Here is a 19995-nt window from a genome sequence, read left to right as displayed (position 1 = left end):
TAAAATGTAAGTTAACTTTGGTAATTAATCTTCTCACTGTTTTAATTTGTACTTGCCCATTTTTTTTTATAAATGCATAAAATTCGTAGTTTATTTTTCGAAGCATCGAATGCTAGGCCCTATGGCTGCTTTTGACCCTCGAACTCCTGCAAGCTCGAGGCCTGTGCCGGAGTCGTTTCTGACCCACACGGATAAACTACAGTTTTCTTTCGATATAAGACGATTGCTCGGGACCGGATTTCGTCGTATTTCGGATGAAGAAGAAGAAGAGGGGATAGCGATTTTCTATACAGCGATACGTGGTAAATTGTGAAACAAAATTAGGGTCGTTTCGATTAGTGTCAACAATGTTTGCGAAAGGGAAACTTTCTGATCCGACCTAACACAAAGGGACGGGAAGAGGACAGTACTTTGCGGGCCTCTGAGGGTAATTAACAGTGAAAATTCCCGCAGACAGGGGCCAAACTCGTAAGACTAATTGTGAAAACGGAAAAACAAAAGTAGAATCGCGTGGAATGGGGGCAGGAAAAAATGCGGGCACCGGAAATCCGTCAAAGGAGAAACCGAACGGTGGACCGGGAGCTTATGAAGTAGTGTCTGTTTTCCCGGTGGAAGCCGGTGTCAGTTATACTGTAAATAAAAGCAGTCGCGACGCAATTTCCCGGCGGCTCTTCTCGCGATTACGAAGCCATTAAAGGACCGGTTCAGCGCAGCGCACCGGTGGTATGCAAATGAGCGCTTAACGTTTTTCCTCGACGTTTTCAGGTACTACCTGGCCACGACAGAGGCCGATTCCGCGGTGCAGCATCTGTACCGGATATCCGTGCACGGGAAAGACCGCAAACCGACGTGCCTCAGCTGCGACGTGGTCCGAGATTTGGACAGGGAGCAGAAGTGTCTCTACAACACCGCCAAGTTTTCCACCGATCATTCGCATTACGTGCTCACTTGCGCCGGGCCAGGGGTGCCTGACGTCACCATTTACAACAGGGTGAGTGGACGTGCACCCTCTTTCGACTCGGCGAACCCCAACTGTGTCAAACGCACACGTTCCGAAACGTGACTCTCTCTTTCTGTCGAACGAAACTGGTTTAACATTAGGTTTGCGGAACACTGGAAATGACTATTTTACAATACTTTATCAAAATAACATGAACGTATCCGACAAAATTTGCGGCCATTTTATTTAATCATATATACTTACCCAAAGAGATCAATTTGTTAAATAATTCCTCGTGGATGCATCTTCACAATCTCAATATTCGTAAATTAAAAATATTAGAATCCGCTATTTTGACGGGTCCCGTGAACCTAGTGTTAAAGAGGCAAACAGTCCCTTGTAATTCACTTGTTTCGAGAAATCTTAACTTCCTGTAAAAACTAGTATAGTGTCTACAGTGACTCAAAGTACGATCTAGATTTTTTTAGAAGTTAGACAATTAATTTAATACATGAAAAACCAAAAATCCACCATCTAGATACAAGAAACACAATTAATTGTCTTTCAATATCGACGTCAAATAGGTTGAAGAACCCATTTATCGTGGGGGTACTAATTACTGTTCCTATATGAATTATACTTACTGTTAAAGCATAATGAATATTAAAAAATGTTATCCCAAAAATTTTGTATTTCCTAGAAAGGGATGACTCCTAAGGTGATTTGAAATAACTTTTTCCTTTACGAAAATATTCTCCGCGGCTCCAATAAGGAGTTATTAACGAAAAACACGGACCAACCAGAGCGCGGCTATAGCGGGCGGATTCCGGCTCGGCCAATGGCAGCGCCACGCTCAGCGGGACCTGTCGCCGAACCGGAACCCGCCCGCTATAGTCGCGCTCTGATTGGTCCGTGTTTTTCGTCAATAACTTCTGAACGAAGCCGCGGAGAAGATTTTCGTAAAGGAAAAAGTTATTTCATGTGACCTTAGGAATCACCCTTTAGAAGGAAATACATTTTTGGGGCACCCTTTATTAACTGATTTTAACGACAAAAATGTAATATTCATTACGCTTTAAAAATAAGTATAATCAATATAGGCACAGCGATACCCCCACAGTAACTGGGCCCCTCACCCTATACGGTCCCGAACCAGTGATGAAAAAGCTAGTTCTTTCGAATCTGTCGTACGGGCAACGCACTTTGGTAGTTCAGGGTGGCTGACACTGTCATTTACAACACACCGAGCGAGCCCCTCGACCCAAAAGCCCTCGCGGTGTCGAACCCATCCGTTCCGGATCGAAACGGCGCGACGCTGCACCGGGAATTTGTTTCGCCTCGCGACGATTGGTACGAATGGCCCCTTCATTTCTCAACGTTAGCAGCCACTACCAACACCAACGCAACACAGAGTAGTCCGGTTTGCTTCCCGACGACGACGACGACGACGACGACGACGGGAGAAGTGGATTTCTTGCTGTCACGGAAGCCCGCCGGATCTCGGCGAAGCTATCCTAAGAGGAAAATTTAATCTTCTACACTCGCCGAGAGCTCTGTTGCCCTCCTCCTTTAAAGAGCTCGCGTACTTGAACCCGGAGCAGGATTTCGGGGCCAATGGTCAACCTGTGGGCTAAGGAAATAGTACCACGATTCGCTGCGACGTTCCACCGGTCTGAATCGTTTCAGAAAAACTTTAGACACACCCCAAAGCATTCGGTCCTTTGTGTTCTTTCTTTTTGTTTTTCCAAACGAACTTACCTGGCCAGTATCCTTACGACGGAGAACGCGCGAAGAATGAAAATTTGCTTCGGCTGGAATTGACCTAAATGCCTGGGAGCAAGCCGGAAATGCGATCTCCCTTTTGGACCGATTTGTTTGGTCCCCATTCCCGTCGAACAGGTTCGGAATTTTAATTGGAGGGAGAAGTTCGGACAGGGTAGTTAGGTCAGAGCTTGCCTCCGTGGAACCGTGGAGCCACTTTGATCAACGAGCACCGTTTCCCTGATCTATGTGGAAAGTTCATTCGACTTTGACGACACATAACGACGTTGATTTTTCGACGTTCACGGAAAGTTCGTCCGTTTCTTTAACGGAATTAGATTCCTCTGCTTGTTAGAGGAGCCTCGAAAAGGTTACAACGACCATCTTTTTCAGGGGGAAAATTTAATCTTCTTTTCGGCAAAGAGTTCTATTGTCTCTGTCTCTATCACTTCTTTTTTTCTTGCGCCTGGGCGCTTGCTCTTTCGTCCGGAACGGCGAGAGTAGGAGGGCGGAAGGAAAACTTCGCTTCTTTGTCATGTAGATTGTCTTCACTCGGTAAATGAGCTCCATTAAAAACAAAATGTTCCTTTTCGCGGAAGCTAAATCTACTTCGAGCTAAGCTGGCTTTCTTTTTTGTTTGCGGAAGACTGCAGCCTTCCCGTCCGTGAATTTGCTTTTCTCTTTCGGAAGAATTCTCCCCCCTGAGCTGTTAGATTATCACGTCCGAAATGGCGGATTTCCAATTCCACGTCCGAAATGGCGAAGCCAATTCAAAATTGAAACAGCGCCAGCACAAGAAACTCAAAGATCGACGTACGCAACAAAAAGAAGTATCGAAATTGAAGTTCTGAGAATCTTTGAAAGTTTCAGGTAAAGGGTAAAGTTCCGGAAGGTAGGATGCGTAAAGAAGTTTTATGAAAAATCTCTAATGACCGAGAGATTTATTGAAAAAGGAAAACGAATTTCGTCTTTGAAACACACGGCCGACTGTGCCCGCAAAGTTCAGTTGGCTCGCGCGTTTATTTCCGTGTATTTTCTCGGTTTTTATTTTCGGGTTCACATTTTCTGCTTTTTTTTTGCCCCCCTCTCCCCGTATTCGTGTTGTGTTCATCGTTCCATCCGAGGTACTTCTATCCCTGCTCTATAATTCCATTTGACATATTACATTCCGTCGCGGGACCGTCACCGTAACACTCCACCGTACCGCCAAAAGTGCAAACTTCATATATTTCAGCGGCAATATTCCATCTCCCCGAGGACCGAGACACGAATTCGTTTCGTTTGCACACCTCACGGAAATCTGTTTGCTCTGGTCTCGACGAATTTTAATTCCGAGTCACGTGGTTTATGCTCGCCGATGGAACATTCGCTTACGAAAATGTCGAGCCCATTCGATAATCGGAAACGAAAATTACTACCGCTACTGATTAAACGAACGTCCCCATTTTTCGGTGCCATCTTCCGCATCCACAAAGTAAAATCCACAAAATTATCTTGCAGTAAGAGCCAGTCTGATTAAACGAAAAACCCCTCTACTATCTCGTACTATTTTTTACGTCCATCAAAAGCGCAAAATTTTAACGAATTGTACAGTATCTTCGCTACTATATCGACCCGATTAAACGAACTAGTCTTATTTTTCGTGCCATTTTTACATCTAACAAGAAGCATTAAAGGCGCTAATGATCCACACTTTAATAACGTGCTCTTTAAACAAGCTGAACAATTTATCCTAAAGTAAACCAAGAATAAGATTGAAAACGAAGTAAAGGGTGTAACTGAATTTGATTGATTGCAAATTGAATTTGTAACAGGCCATTCGATAGCTTACCCAAAGAAACTACTTTGTGCCAATTTTCAACCCTGCACGTCTACATGAGGGCTAGTAATGGGGTAACAAAGAAAATCAGATTTTTCCTTAATTTCTTTTATCCTCTTCAACTGAAAATTCTGAAAACAATCGGGCATATTTTAACTATTACTATGCACATTTATGAATTTTTTCAGAATTTTTAGCTTCGAAACCAAACTTTAAAAAATAACAAAACATTTAAAATGCCAAAAACCGTTTTTTTTTATTGTTTAAAATTCGGTTTCGAAGCTAAAAATTCTGAATAAATTCCTAGATCTGCGTTTGAATAGCTAAAATATACTTAATTTTTTTCAGAATTTTCGATCGAACCGGATAAGAGAAATTACAGAAAAACTTGATTTTCTTTGTTACACCATTACTACCCCCCATGTCAAAATATAGGGCTGGAAATTAGCCTATTTCGAATTCAATTTGGTTTGGGGGTACTTTTGACCTCCTTATCCGGCTACACACTTTAGTGCATTTAATAAATATTTATTTGCTACAAGGAACCTCAAAAGATTGAAATATCGATTTTATCGCTTTCCAACCACGTTGCCCGAAAGTTTGAGGTTTCTCCTTTGAAATTAAGTGATCAGGACGCAATCGGGTCGGGCGATTAGCAAATTTCCTTCGATGGTAATTAATTGCAAGTTCGCCGGTGGTTCGTCGAGCGGTTCTCTCCGTTTTCCCCGAGTAATTTTTTAACGCTCGATAAACCCTAGTTTTTCCGGTCGCGTAAATCGACGGATAATTCCTCTCCGGCCCGTGAGCGGAATTCTTTCGTTGTTTAGGGGTGCGAAGCGCGCGATGTTCGCTTAATGAGGGGTTTGCTTATTATTTTTACAAGCGTGCCCTGCATAAATCGGGATTAACGCTATCCCTAGCGCGCGGTTCCAAAAACGGTGTATTTTATTTGGACAGAATCGAAAATTTTAGCTGTAAAAAAAATATGCACTAATGGGTGTTCCTGTAACTACTCGTTGTCTGCGATGTCCTCAATTATTTGGAGATCAATTGGGTATAAAAGAATAGCAATTTTAAGAAACAGGGGCCGAATAAAAATTTCATTGATTCTTTAATAGTTTCAATGTGAAGAAAATAGTAAATCGGTAGCCTGAAATAATTTTTTTTCTTTACTATGCCGAGGATTTTTATAGAAAATAACGTGGCACTTTGTCAGCTAAGATCAGTTCCCCGGAACACCGTGCAGCGTCAAGAACGTTCCCAAGGACTCGGACGCGCGTTATTCGTCCAATTTTCGCAGGAATTGGTGGCTAACGAATTCCCACCCTCGTTAGTTACGCTCGGCGGTGTAATTCTAACCGCCCCCGCGCCTAGGTAGACTCCGGAGAGTTTTGCTGTCGGGGGTGGAATCGATGGCTATTGGAAAGTAAGCTGTCGGGGAGTCTCCCCTCGAGGTTTGTATCCTGCCCGGCGGATTCCACTCTCCGGGGTGCGATTCTCAAGTGAGCACGCGGCTTAAGAACCCCTCAATTTCGCCGGAGCCGGCGATGAGTAAAGCGGAAACGCTTGAATGAGACTCGAAGCTACGCTGAAATCGCGCTATACGCGAGAAATACAGCGGCCCTGCACCTTTAGACTGCGAACCCTGCTATGAAAGGCCTTACGGCTCCGCGGTGACCCATGAAATGTTCATCGGTGATATGAGCGCTAAGTTTCGTCTTCTATTTTTCATACGATGAACACTTCATTTCGAATTTAAGTTAATTTACTAGTTATAGTTATATAATTCATCACTTCGCCACATGAAATTTCGCTTAAATCTTTCGCTTAGGCGTAGAGGACATCTGAAGGTCAACTTTGTTTTTGTAAATAGAACCATATATTTTTGAATACATTGATAGATGCAGCTCCGTCGTTCCTTGTAAACAATTGTTAACCTATTTATACTGAAAAAAACATTTGAAAAATATTTTAACTTGTATTGCAAAAGAGTATTCAATTCCACTGTAGCTATTGTGTAGCAGCAAAACATCTCCCAAATTAACGGTTTTCCGGTGTAAATATGAAAAACATATATGGTTCCATTCAAAAATACGAAGCTGACCTTCGTATTCTTTTTTTTTTTTTTTAATGAAGAATAAACGCGACCGTTACTGCTGCAACAGTAATCAATACACTCGATATCACCACCGCCAGCAATCACCAATCAAAAACAGTTCGCCAATCTCCCCCGTGCGCGTAAAATCGCATCTGTTACAATTTCGATCAACTTTCCCGCAGCAAACTGGGCCAATAAATTAGCAAATAAATTAATTTGGTAATTTCAAGTTTCTGACTCGAGTTCCGAATAATTCCACAGTCGACCAACCGGAATACCGATCAAATTTCCCGGTTTCCATTTTCGCGCGGCGAACAGAGCGGACACGTACGCGATCCGCTCTGTCTATAAAAATGAATTCGTTCGCGGCTCATTAAATTCCACGTATCGCGAAATTTTGATTCCTGCCCGGAAAAAAATCTATCTCTCCGGGAAACCGTAGGAAGTTTTCCCGAATACCCAGAAGCTCGTTAACACCTCGAACGATCGATACGGGAATAACGGGGTTGGTCCGGCGGGAATCGGAATAAGATTAAAAGAGAAAAAGTTATTCACGCGTGGGCAAATACGGCGGACCGGACACTCGAGGAAAATCCCGTTCCATTTCATTCCATCGTCGGGTGGGAAAGTCGCCTTCGCATAAGCAGGATAACTCGATAAATCGGTGATATGCTCTTCGCGCGCGCACCCCTTTTCGCCATAGTTGTTTGTCAGCGTCCGGAGCTACCGACCTCACCTCGTTCCGGTTCCTATGTTTTATGCCGTCGCTTATTGTTAGAAACGTCCGCGGCGGTCGGAGGACAAGAAACAAATCGACGGGACAGATTTAGACGCAACGGGAAAATCCCAGGGGTTCGGATCCGAACCGAGGATATTCGATATTCGAAGTACTTGCGGATTTTTCCTGCCCATACCCCAACCTCTTGGGACTTGGATGCTGCGCCGGATTTTATTCCGCTTCCGCGAAAAAAACACCAGGAAAAAAGTTATTTCCAAAATGTTTGCTGACCGTCCGCTCCAAGCTCCGAACTAGCGAATAGTAATCGAAGGACGTCTCTCGTGGTCGCACGGACAACGAACTCTTTACTGATTATACGGGGATAGTCGTTTTATGGTGAACATTTTCCGTCGAAATATACATTTTTATATATGTATATGTATTTTTAACATTTAGCGTTGAAGGACGCCAAAGTTAGTAATTTAACCTTTCATTTCGAATTTTATGTTTGACCCGTTTTCGCTCGCGATTCACCAGGCCCATTTAGTCAAAGTCTTATTCCCCGCGAGTTTCTTTCGAGTCCGCAGTAAATTTTCATTCTGTTATTTTCCCGTATTATACAGCGTCCGTTGGTCGGATTTCAATTAAACTGTTCGACTTTTTACCGCGGCAGGGCCTGTTATCGCATTCACGTGGAAGATCGCCCGAGCGTCACTGCATTGAAAACTGAAGTTTTTTCGCTGCACAGTTGAACGGTATTTTCCCCGATGTTTCATCCCTCCGCACAGATTTCCATTTAATTTCGTGATCTTCTTATCCGCCTCACTCCCCGGGAGATTTTCCCATTGATCGCCGGAAATATTTGTCTTGCCGACGAACAATTTTATTAAAAACACGCTGGTTGGCGGTGGGTTTCTATCATTCGTCGTTCGACGGAGCTACTTGACGAGAGGCGGCCGGTGCGTTTTCAATTAATTTGAAGTGTCGCGCACGGCCGAATGATTAATAAGCGGAGGCTGCCTGCCCGTCGGCGTATGTTTGCGCGCGCGGCGCTCGGTTTTGTAATCGTTTGACAAATCGTTGCGGCCACGCCGGACAACAATACGCCGGCGACGGAATCGCGTTTATCGTAGACGAGTACACAGAACATGGCACTGTTATCAGCCAGTCGAATTAAATAAATTTTCCCGCCGCTTAACAAACAAACACCCACCGCGCGAGCGCAACGCGCCGGTTTCGGGTTGCTAGGCTGTTTTGTTCGTGCCCGAGCGATAATGCATACGAATCTCGGTGTATCCAGCGACGATTAAGCGGCGAATAATACGAGTTCGTAATTGCGATTCGCTCGAGTCGAAGTTGAACGGGCAGGGGACAGCAATTTCAATCCAGGATAATGACAGCATCACGGATTATTTAACTATTCCATTGCCGCCCCTCTATGCACACAATTTCAGGCCTAATAAGTGGATTATTTTCGAGACGCGTTCGATCACTCCACGAAAGTTTCATTCATCAACGGAACTTGCCGTGGAGAACGTTTGTTACTGTTTATTGTACCATTCTATTCGTCTACGGTGTCGTATTTTATACATCTTTCGTTATTGAAGATCTAGGCACGCCATGATTAAGAAAGAGCTCTCCACCTCGCTGCGCAGTTGCACTGCGCACGCAAATGGCGGCCGTCCGAACACGAGAATCATCACACCATAAAAATGTATTTAAGAGAGTCTGGGGCATTTCCTCCGGCAAGCACAAGGAAATCTGAATACCGAGTTAATCTACAAAACCCATCTACCTAAAATTCTCTAGACGTTTTTATCTACAAATCTACGGAAATGTAACCCTTTGTACTCGAACTGCGAGTCCAAGGAGTCATTAAACATTACAATATCATAATTCTCACGTTGTGAACCCTCTATTCTCTGAATTTTTATGTCAGAGTAGTCTCGGTTGCAAAGGATGATACAAGTTGGGGTCCACTTTGAACAGTTCCATTGCAGCAGGAATGGAAGAATAAATGAATTTTCGACCGAAGCGTGTGTGCTGAGATCGATCGCTCCATCGGGCTAAACAATCTGACTTACGGCGTATAATTTCCGATTTCTTTCGCGACAGCGACTTTTCACGCCGACGCGTCCCAGCCCCCATGAAGAACGACGATCCTCTCTCTTCTTCCTGGTTCGCAATCGAAGGCTTTACACCGGGGGCGAGCGATCTTAGAAACAGATGGGCCAAGTTTTAAGCTTCCATGCATCAACGTCGGGCACGCAGCGGCACGCTTTCTTACCGTTCGGACAGAGACACCGTCGAGTTTAATGTATTATACCGCACGTTTAATCTTCTGTCAGATCGACTGATTCGCAGAGAGTCCCTGCGGCTTTCCCACCGCGATACCCGGAATTTATAAATCCCCATCCGGGGTGTTAATCCCGGAGATGAATGACTGGCGGATTCGTACTGATCCACCGTGATAAATTAAGCCAAGAAATAATCTTTCTTATGAAATCGTACCGAGAGCTGTTGATCTCGGAAGTTGAAACACTTTGGTCGGCCCAGCTACACCGATTGGATTACAGTTTAAACGGAGGAAGGAAGTTATAGTGCATTTTTAACCGAGAAATGGAATTTCTCCGTAGGAATTCAGATGGCCGCCATTTGCGTGTGCGGTGCAACTGCGCAACGAGGTGGACGCTTACTTTTCAGCGTGGAGATTGACTTCAAAATGTAGATACATTTTTCATGCGAAAATACTACTTAGATTCTCCTAAATACGACGGCATACAGTTTTATCTGATGATTCTGACGTAAGGACGGTCGCCATTTGCGTGCGCAGTGCAACTGCGCAGCGAGGTGAACGCTCTACTTCCTAGCCTGTTGATTGACGCGGAATTCAGATTTTCTTGTATTTCGACTGTAAAGTAAATAAATATATACAGCAAACAATTCTCTAGACTTTTACGAATAAGATGACACACGTTTTTATAAGCTTGAAAATATTTAACTAGGCTTAAATAGTGTATGATCGTTGTCCAGCGATCAGCAATCGCGAATGAAGCAAGGGTAACGTGTCCGAATTAGCTCGCTCGATCGCAAGGGTTCAATTTCCGCGCGGATTCGGCTTCTTTGTGTCTCACGGAGGACGGAGCATTCGAAATCGGTCGGTCGAGTGTGCCACTTGAAGGTTATTGGCGTATCCCGGATCGGTTGGAGGAGGTTCGCGGGCGCAAGAACAAGACACTTACCATTCATCGGCTCCCTCGGTTACCGGGGGAGAGGGGTGAAGGAAATTATTTCTTCTGCCGTCGGATCTGGCGAATGGTGCTTGTCCGCGAGGAAAGCCGATTACGAGTTGTAATCGTCCGAGGGTCTGATAAAGGGAGCCGACTGATCGGCTCTCTCCTCATCCCCTTCGTGTTCGTCAATCGCGATAGGCGTTCTCCCCTTTCTCTCTCTATCTCCCTCTCTCTCTCTCTCTCTCTTGGTTCTTTCTTTCGTTTCTCTCCGGTCGTTCCTTGCTCTCGTTTCTGCCATTTTTTTTTCTCCGTTCTCGCCGGGGATAATCTAATTACGGGACGAGATAACCGAACACCCTCGAAAACGGGGACGTGCCATTGCTTTCGCATCGTTTTACGAAGGCGCCTCCGGCTCCTACTCTTTTCGACGCCGGCTGCTCTCGATGAATTTGAATCGCGCCTTAAGACGCTCGCCTCCCGGAAACGAGTGCCCCTCGCCAGCCTGTAGCACCACTGTTTATTGAAATTGAGGCGCAGGATGGGGGAATGGAAACGGCCTCACGGAACTTTGTGCATTCGTTTGGATCCTTATTCGACGAAATGGATACCCACCACGACGACGCGACGGTCTCGACGGAGACCACCCTGCAAAGTGACAACGCTGCTGGAAAGCGGGATCGTAATGGCATCGCACTGTATTAATATTTTGATAGACCGATCGATACACGAGACGGTTCTCCTGTCGATCGAATTTTTCGCCGAGAGAATTTGTTGAAATTACTCGAGCGAAGAGACATTTGTTGCTGCTGGAGACGTTCCTGTTTGATTCGAATATTTGTAATTGAACTATGCAGAGATGCATTGATTTTTATGCATTTTTGGTATGTGTAATCTTTCAACATGAAAATTTGCACTTTATCAATATTTTGAACAAATTATCAATATTTTGTCAAAAGCTACTTCTTTTGTAGACCTAATTTTTATTGGGGAACTTTGTGGGTATTAATGAAAAATATAAATTAACTTGTGGTTCATAAATCAACTGATGACCGTAGTCGTTTCTTATTGGTTTGCATATTTGCAATTTACCTGCTGATGCATTTCTGGTAAAATATGAGAAGGGGTGTACAATAGCTTTAATAGTTTTAATTTATTTTCTCCATACGGCAGCGATCAATTGACAAGACAGTTTTTCTTTGTCCTGTTTGTAATATAATTAAACTATGTGTAATAGTTTCTTGTCCCGTTTGTCATACATTAATATCTGTGAAACTGAAAATTTGCATAAGAATCCGCAGTCGATTTATAAGCCATTTATAATAATGACCTGTATTTCGACACGAAATTAAATTTCATTTTTCGTTTGATTTCGATCACCCTAAATTGAGCAGCAAAAATGAATATACCCGTCAATGGCTTAATTACTAATTCATTATTATAGAATAATAATCCCCGTCCTTTTGTGTTTATAACAAACGTCATTTGTCATTGAACCTAATAGTGTATTGAAATTCCGAACAAATTGTTTTGGACTCGATAGAATATCAATGGTTTCTATTTGATTTCAATTTCTCTAAACTGAATAACAAGAATTAACATACGCATGAACCGGCTAATGATTCCTACGTGATTATTCTGGAATATTGTTCTGCGATTATCACCGAAATGCGGAGTTCATGCGAAAACAATGAACGGTTGAAATGATATGTAAAAACAGGTAGAAGACGAAACACATTTCCATTCAACTTCTGTTTCGTAATATTAACTTCAACAATCTCTTTGACGATGGAAATCCCCTTTTGTGTCTCCAACAAAAATCAGTATCTACATCAAAAGAATATAAAATATATGACACTCAACAAATAAAAAAAAAGATTCAATTCCTTCTTCCGTCTGCACAAAACCGGGAAAACAAAGGTCCACGGCGCACAGCAAAGAATAATACAGCGAAACGTATTGCCTCGAGTAAGCAGGCTTTATCGATCTCATTGTAATCGCATCGTCATCGCCGCCATTTCATAAGTCTGGCTGACAGTAAGCGGTATTGCCACGAGCGCGCACGGATGCCGATAAACAAACCGCGTTAATACACCTCCGCCAACAAAAACAAAAAGTGATTGATCGCGAACAAATGCCCCCTCGCTTCGTCAAGCGTTGAACAGAGAAACATAAACCGAGCGTCCGCATTAAATTCAAATAAATATTGTATCGTATAAGTTTCAAGAACAGCGTGGTACGCAGCAACGCATAAAATTTCACAGTCCAGCGATGAATAAAAGAAGCGAGTCAACAGACAATAAATCACAGCCGTTCGCTGTCCGTAGTCAACGTTACATAGCGCCCGCGCAACAATAGCCAGGAAACTCTCCGCGTTGTAGTCGCGCAGACTATCGGCGAGATATTGAGTTTATTATTGATAAATCGTGCGATCGAAATTACTCGAAAAAATTTTCCTGGATAAATCGTTTCCACTCTCAGCCTGGCTTTCACCCGGGGAATCTTCCAGTTGCACGGCGAAATATTGATTAAAAATGAACCGTGCATTATCCTCCCCCCCCCCCCCTCCCCCTCCCTGCCACACTCGACTCGTTCCCCCGGGCGCCGTTGATCAGTTTCTCATTATGTAAAACGGCGTAACAAGAGCAAATTGCGAATTGTAAATTACAACCGTCCCTCGAGACGCGCAAGAAACTTTTCGAGTATCGATTGCCCGCCGGAAGAGATTTTTTTCCCTCAGCTGCGCGAACAACTCGGACACGCAAGTGTTGCACGTTCATTTTGCATTAATATTGTACTGTCCCGCGGCGGCTGGAAATCTGATTTATTTGCGGACTATAAACTGGGCGAAGCTGGACGGTGATTCTGGTCAAACGATATTCGCGAGAATAAATAAGGGGAAGTGTAAATACTGACTTTGGAAAAGAGGGGACGGAGAAAATTTAATTCTTGATAGTTCCGATTTTTTTATACAATACTTCCGCGTGTACAATCGATACAAATGTCACGTCATTTTCTTTACGCTTGATTTTCTTGATTATCATTTTTTCAGGACGAAAATCGCCGTATTTATTAGGTTCAATCGAAAGTGACTTCCATTTTACATAGTACGTCTATATTATTTATTTCAAAGAAGTGTTCACCATAATATTCACCTAATTAGAATTTACTAGTCATCGTATTGTACATACTCACAGCCTGAAGGCTTGGGGAGGTTCTAATTTTTCCTACAGCTTCTAAATGCACAGAAGACTTCAATAAAAATGTACACTGTTCCTCGCCTCTGATCTTCGTCTCATTATTTTTCTCGTTCATTTAAATCAAATGGCATATTTCGCGTATCTCAGCATTTGGCTCCGTATCTCCGAAGCTGACCATTGGTTTTAACGTACTGGAAAAGGGAAGTTAGGATTCTCGGGATCTTCCGTCGAGGTTCACCGCGATTCCGTTAAGGTTTTAAGAATACTATGCCCTCCGTTGCGAGGCGTTTCTCTTACTGGTTCTGGGCACTAATCCAAAATTAAGATTAAATCTCGACGAGCTCCCCCCTCTCTGTTCCCAGAACTCGAAGAAGCTGCACGTGTGGGAGAACAACGAGGCAGTTTCGGAAATGATCGCCGAGAAATCGCAGCCGCTGGTTCGCCGTTTCAAAGTACCGGTGCCTGGTGGGTTCCAAGCTCGAGTTCGACTACTGATCCCGCCCGATGCCGATCTATCCGGTGCCACCAAGTACCCTATGCTGATCTTCGTGTGAGTACCTTGCTCTAGTTTACACTAGTTCAACCCAGTTTATTTAAACGTTGATTAGTTCGACCCTGTCGAGCCGAATCTGCGCTGACACTGTGGGTCAGACTGTCCGCCATTTTGTTGGCGCCTGGACGACATTTTGCTGTGCACTTAATCATCTATTTATAACACTATTTTTATGGTCATAATACGTTCTATAAAATAGAAAAATGGTACGATGCAAGGAAGTAGATACTTTTGCTAACGCAAATGTTTATAATGCTCCGCGTCAGTAACAGAATAATATATTCGATTGGTCCATAATAACTCGTAACATCTACTTTTTCGTCTCCATTCCCGCTTCATCGGCGCGGTTAACGACACAGCATAATTAATCGCAAAAACCGGTCTATAACAGTAATTGCACGGCTTTATAAATAATTCATTGTTTACAATTATTCCGGTATTAGCGACATCAGTGGATTAACGAGTTAATTAAATGATACACGTCGCGTGCGCGTGGTTTTTCCAACGAATTTCGTAATTACCGTGTGGAAAATCGATGGCCGCGCATGATGATAAAGAATCGTCATTGTTTTGCGGGACGGCTTGCGTTGTTGGCTCCCTGTTGTTCGGGAATGACGAAAATCTCGGGGACGGGGGGTGACGCGCGTACGGTGATCATAATAAGCGCGTAAAATTTATGCCGCGGGTAAACGCGGGACGCCCTCTGGAAATTTATACGAGACGAGCGGCCCCGCAAATTTAAACGTTTTCGATGCAAATGAGCGATCGTCTCTTGTCAGGTGGCAACAACAATCAGACGGGAACATTCCGGGGCGGGGGTGAGGGGTCGCCCATTCTTTATTCACTCGGCATCGTCACGGTCGGGAATTTATACCGCGAATCACAAAGCAGTTTCGCTGTTTATCCGCGATTATAAATATTTATGCGGTCCATTCGACGCTCCGCGATGCGTTCGATTCATCATCCCGATCTTTCAGCAACCGTCTTTCCTCTGACTGCGGAAATCCAGTCGAAATGCACTCCGAACTCTTTTGATTGCTGCATACGAAACGTCAGATCTTTAATATTTAGTTACGTCAAACGAACGGGTCTTGCAACCAACGCGTTCTGTTGATGAACTTCAAGTTTCTTGACAGTATTAACGGTAGAAATTGAATTTTTTTAATTTCATTGCATTTTTTGAATTTTTTCTACAATATTCATGAAATATTCATGTTCATTTACTACCGCATTCTATATTTTTCCTCTCATATAAAAAACATACTATTAGTCTCTATTAAAATATAAAGTGTGAATAATCCATTTAGCAAGACACGTCACCGTATGTATTATGTATGTGTTCTGTATGCGTTACTGAGGATTTTAGACTTTTTATACATTTATGATAAAATTACCACACTAAATACGAAACATTCCAAACATTTAGAAAATTTAGGCAATCCTGTTGTATTTCTATTAACATCGACAATTTTCAAAGTTATTACGAAAAGAAATGAGTCGATTGGATAAAAAGCCATGGTCTAGTGATGAATAAATAAATAAACATCTATTTATTCAGATGTAATTGACAAAACCAATAACGCTCAACACAAGCAAAATTACTACAAAGTTTATTTCGATGCAAGCAACTGCCAGCAGCAACTAGCGAAATTAGTTCGGAATCCTGGGCGAATCTAAAATCACCGTCTTCCCCGATATCGGCGCTTAGGCGTCGGTGCACGAGCCACGTTAATTAACGTAATGGCCCGTACATTCTCCGCCTCGGCGGAATAAAATCGGCGAACGAATATTTTTTCAATTGCGTCGATAGAGTCTGCACCGCGGATAAAGGATATTTAATGGCGCCCGATTTCGCCGGGCGCCTGCCTTTGTTTCGTTAGGCGTTATTTTTCATATGCAAATACCAAGAGCCGGCCGTATGAATACGCTTTAATGTCTCCGCGGAGCGGATACGAATTATTCGGCGGGGGCTAAGCTAGAAAAAGAGAAAAGAAAAAGGAGGGAAAGGAAAAGGGTGAGGCAAGGAGGAAAAGGAGAGAAAACGACGGCGGCGGCGAGCGTCGGCGTTCCCCGTCAGCCGCAGCTATATCATTTATCAAAAAGTTTTTGCGAGCCTCTATTCTATTAAAAGGTGTCGCGAAACGTCGGGAATATCGCCGCGAAATTCATTCGCCTCTATGTAAACGAGCGTCGTGGATTTTTATCGAGCCGGCCTCGCGATTAATTCCCTTCGAGAAATGAATATTAACGGGTCGCATCGACGACGATCCACCGTATTAGTTCAATTTAAAAAGAAAAGAAAAGACGAAGAGGAAGGGAAAGCGAAGGATGGATCCGGAGAGATTTATGCGCGTTTTCCTCACTTCTTTCACCGTAATTTCCTCGATTTTTCCTCAGAAAATAATTAATTATCGGTGATGTAGAAACGCCTCACCTCGCTGCGCAGTTGCACTGCGCATGAACATGGCCGCCGTTCATACTCCTGGAAAGAAATTCCTTCTGCTAGTTCCAAAATTCATTTTATCTCCTTTCTATGCGTAAAACGATATTTAATTTTTTTAAACGGTAGCCCTGAGTATTTTAATTTCTAAAATCAATAATTCTGACTTGTCTTCGCTATGAGGTGTCACTTCAACTGCAAATAGTGACTGTTCAAACTTCTGAGATATTGCAGACCTCGATGTGAAGAAGAGGCAAATTCTCTTCGAAAAATTATACCCGTTGAAGTATTATATATTTCTAAATATTGCTGATCGTTTGCTGCAAGTATTGAGCGATTTCTAAAATGTGAATTTACCCGAGGTCTTCGCTTCCACTAGATAGTATAAAAATCCATTTCACCTCTTTTACTAATAGAAAACCTCATCCAATCTGTGCAAACAGTAGTTAAGAGTGTTTAACGAATCCGATCGCCAACGATTCGTCATATAACGACACGGAATCGTCGAATTCCAAAAAAGGAAGGGGACAGTAGAACACTGTGCGAACGGCGAAGAATCCGCGAGAGAGATTTGTGTATACACAAGTGGCTTCCTCGCTTCCTTTTCCATTATTTCCGGGGGATTTCTCGTCGGATGATTGAAAACGGCGCGTGGCTAAAATAAAGAAAAAAAAATCCGTCGGTTAATCCGTCGAACGGATGATCGATCGGTTAAACGAAACTCAAAGGAACTAATTACGCCGGGGCAACGGGCGGTATGTACGCGCGTTTTCGTTTAATTTTCATGGATCTCCGGTTGCGCAAATATAAGTGGAGTAATGCAATTAAATCCGGAAATTGAATCCACCATTCTTCCCAGCCTCAGGAGTGACAACACTTGACGGCGCTCCGAATTTTGCTTCTAAATCGAGCCGAGTTGATCCGCTAATGGATAGTCTCTAATTTGATCGGCCATGTAAAATTAACGGGCCCCCCTAATTGTGTTTTACGATTACGTTTGGATCGATACTGTTGAAATAGACTCGACATTTTAAATTTTTAAGCGTGCTATACAGGGTGTCCCAAAAATGTATATCCTCAGAAGGGGTGCCCTGATTGGTCCGTGTTTTTCATTAATAATTCCTTAACGAAGCCGCGGAGAATATTTTCGCAAAGGAAAAAGTTATTTGAACTGACCTCGGGCATCAGCCAATTCAAGGAAGTGCACATATTTGGGACACCCTGTATTCAAGCTGGTACGCGTAAAATCTCCGTTATGTTAACCAAATATCGGACAATTATGGAAGTTTGTGGCACGGTTGTTCGTTAATGAAGCTACAGCGAATTCGATTCTTGTTTCAGATATGGCGGTCCAGATACGTACCAAGTGACCCAGAAGTTTAACATCGACTGGGGCACGTATTTGGTAACGAACAAGAGCATCATTTACGCGACCATCGACGGCCGTGGTTCCGGTCTAATGGACAACGGGATGCTGTTCGCCGGATACCGGAAGCTGGGCACCGTGGAGATCGCCGATCAGATTAACGTTACCAGGTGAGCCACCGGCCCGAGAAGTAAAAGAAACTTCTCCCCCGGACGTTTGCATATTCCGATACAGTCCGGCGGGCTACCGTTCTCTTCTTTCGCCTGGTCTCAAGTACGGGTAGAATTCTAATTTTACGGGCAGCTTCTGTGCGCAACGGGGCATGCAAATTCCGTCCCAGTTCGACAGGTTCTCCGTTACAGGACCGGCGCGCGACGGGGTCCGAAATAATTCTCTGTCCAGGAAAAGTGAATTATAAAGGCATTACGGATGCTATTTAAACTTCCCGCGCGCCATCGGAAAACACAATGTGTACCCCGACGAATTGGAATTCTCTGGCGAAGACTGGCCAACAAATATTCTTCGCGTTTAGTTCGCTGTTTCCAGTCGTCAAAACTCTGCGAACTTGTTTTCATCTTTTACGGGGAACAACGAGAGAACAGGACTTTACTTGTGCAATAATTAAATAGTACAAGCAGCTATTTAGAGGATTTATGACAAAACTGGGTGGTGGTTATTAAAATTATTCATACGAGGTCCTGGCACCTTGTTACTAATGCAGAAAAGCACTTTGATTTCGCACAGAGGTCCGTGCAAATGATGCACGCAGCCTGATTGGGAGAACAAAAGTGGGTTTCTGTGGTTTTCATATAAAATTACGAACGTCCATAATTCCTTTTCCATTCGTGTTTGGAAGCCACGAGATCGTTTCAGCGGCGGAACACGATTTTCATTTCGACCGTCCCGTCTGTGTCCGAACAAAAGCGAGTTTCGAAGTGGACACACAGTTGGCGGCGCGCGGGCATATCGATGCTTTAATGGTAAAATATGTCGGTGAATCGGCCATTCTGCTTACATACGCGCGGATGATTAATTCCTAATACGCGGACAATAAACCGGCGCGGTGATTTTTCAGTCAATTTCGAAACCGCGCCGGTCGGTAATACATTCGAGCACGGTGGACGAACTTCCGGCGCGCCCGTTTTGTTGCTCGCGCGGAACAAAAAAAAAATTGCGCCCCAGTTGCGCCGGCAGTAGTTCGCCGATTAAAATGCAAATAGATCGGAATGTTATAGTTTCATTGTGTTATGGGCCCGCGGGTTTTTGATCGCGACGCCCCGCTCCTAATTCCGCTTCCTTCGAGCCCATTTACATACAGAATGTGTCCCGGGCGTAATTTACCGAATGTCCCCCCGTCACCGGTACGGTTTTAAATGCAAAAAGACGCGTCCGCCGCCCTTGTTAGCCTCTATGCATTTTTAACGGCCGTACGTCAACAAAAGAACCGGTAACGCGGATTTATATTTGTGCGGAACGGTGCTCGCGATCGCGAGCGGATCCGATCCCGATACAAGACCGATGTCGGGAGATAACGCAATTTATAACGTTCCCCGGTAAAACTATTCTTCACATTCTTCTCGCCGCTCTTCCTCAAACTCTTGCGCAATTTATTCGACGGGATACCTCGACACGGTAGATATTTATTCCATTTTATTTACTGTAAATTGTTCGTGAGCGAGATTCCCGGCGACGCGGCGGAGATTGTGCTATCCAACATGGCCGACGATCGACGTGACGATCAATTCTATTTGCAACGCTTTCATTCTTTTACCCTCTTCGTTAATTTTATACGGTAACCGCTCGAGTACTGACTACAACAATTGCGATATTTATTTACTGAAATCACAGGGAAATGTGGTGCAAGTTAATA

At 43.7% G+C, this 19995-nt stretch overlaps 1 protein-coding gene across 9 annotated transcripts in view; it reads left to right on the top strand.

Annotated features, from left to right (window-relative positions):
• Positions 1 to 19995, top strand: part of LOC143354414 (venom dipeptidyl peptidase 4) — a 345338-nt gene that overhangs the window by 300790 nt on the left and 24553 nt on the right. For all 9 annotated transcript variants that reach the window (XM_076788472.1, XM_076788469.1, XM_076788477.1 and 6 more), the window contains 3 exons: positions 766 to 991; positions 14129 to 14316; positions 18101 to 18295. In XM_076788472.1, the coding sequence (XP_076644587.1) occupies positions 766 to 991; positions 14129 to 14316; positions 18101 to 18295 (609 nt within the window). The remainder of the gene's footprint in view (positions 1 to 765; positions 992 to 14128; positions 14317 to 18100; positions 18296 to 19995) is intronic.

The sequence above is a fragment of the Halictus rubicundus genome, chromosome 5, assembly GCF_050948215.1.
Source record: "Halictus rubicundus isolate RS-2024b chromosome 5, iyHalRubi1_principal, whole genome shotgun sequence".
Lineage (NCBI taxonomy): Eukaryota > Metazoa > Arthropoda > Insecta > Hymenoptera > Halictidae > Halictus > Halictus rubicundus.
Note: the sequence above shows the minus strand (reverse complement) of the source record. Positions and strands in the feature narration are given on the sequence as shown.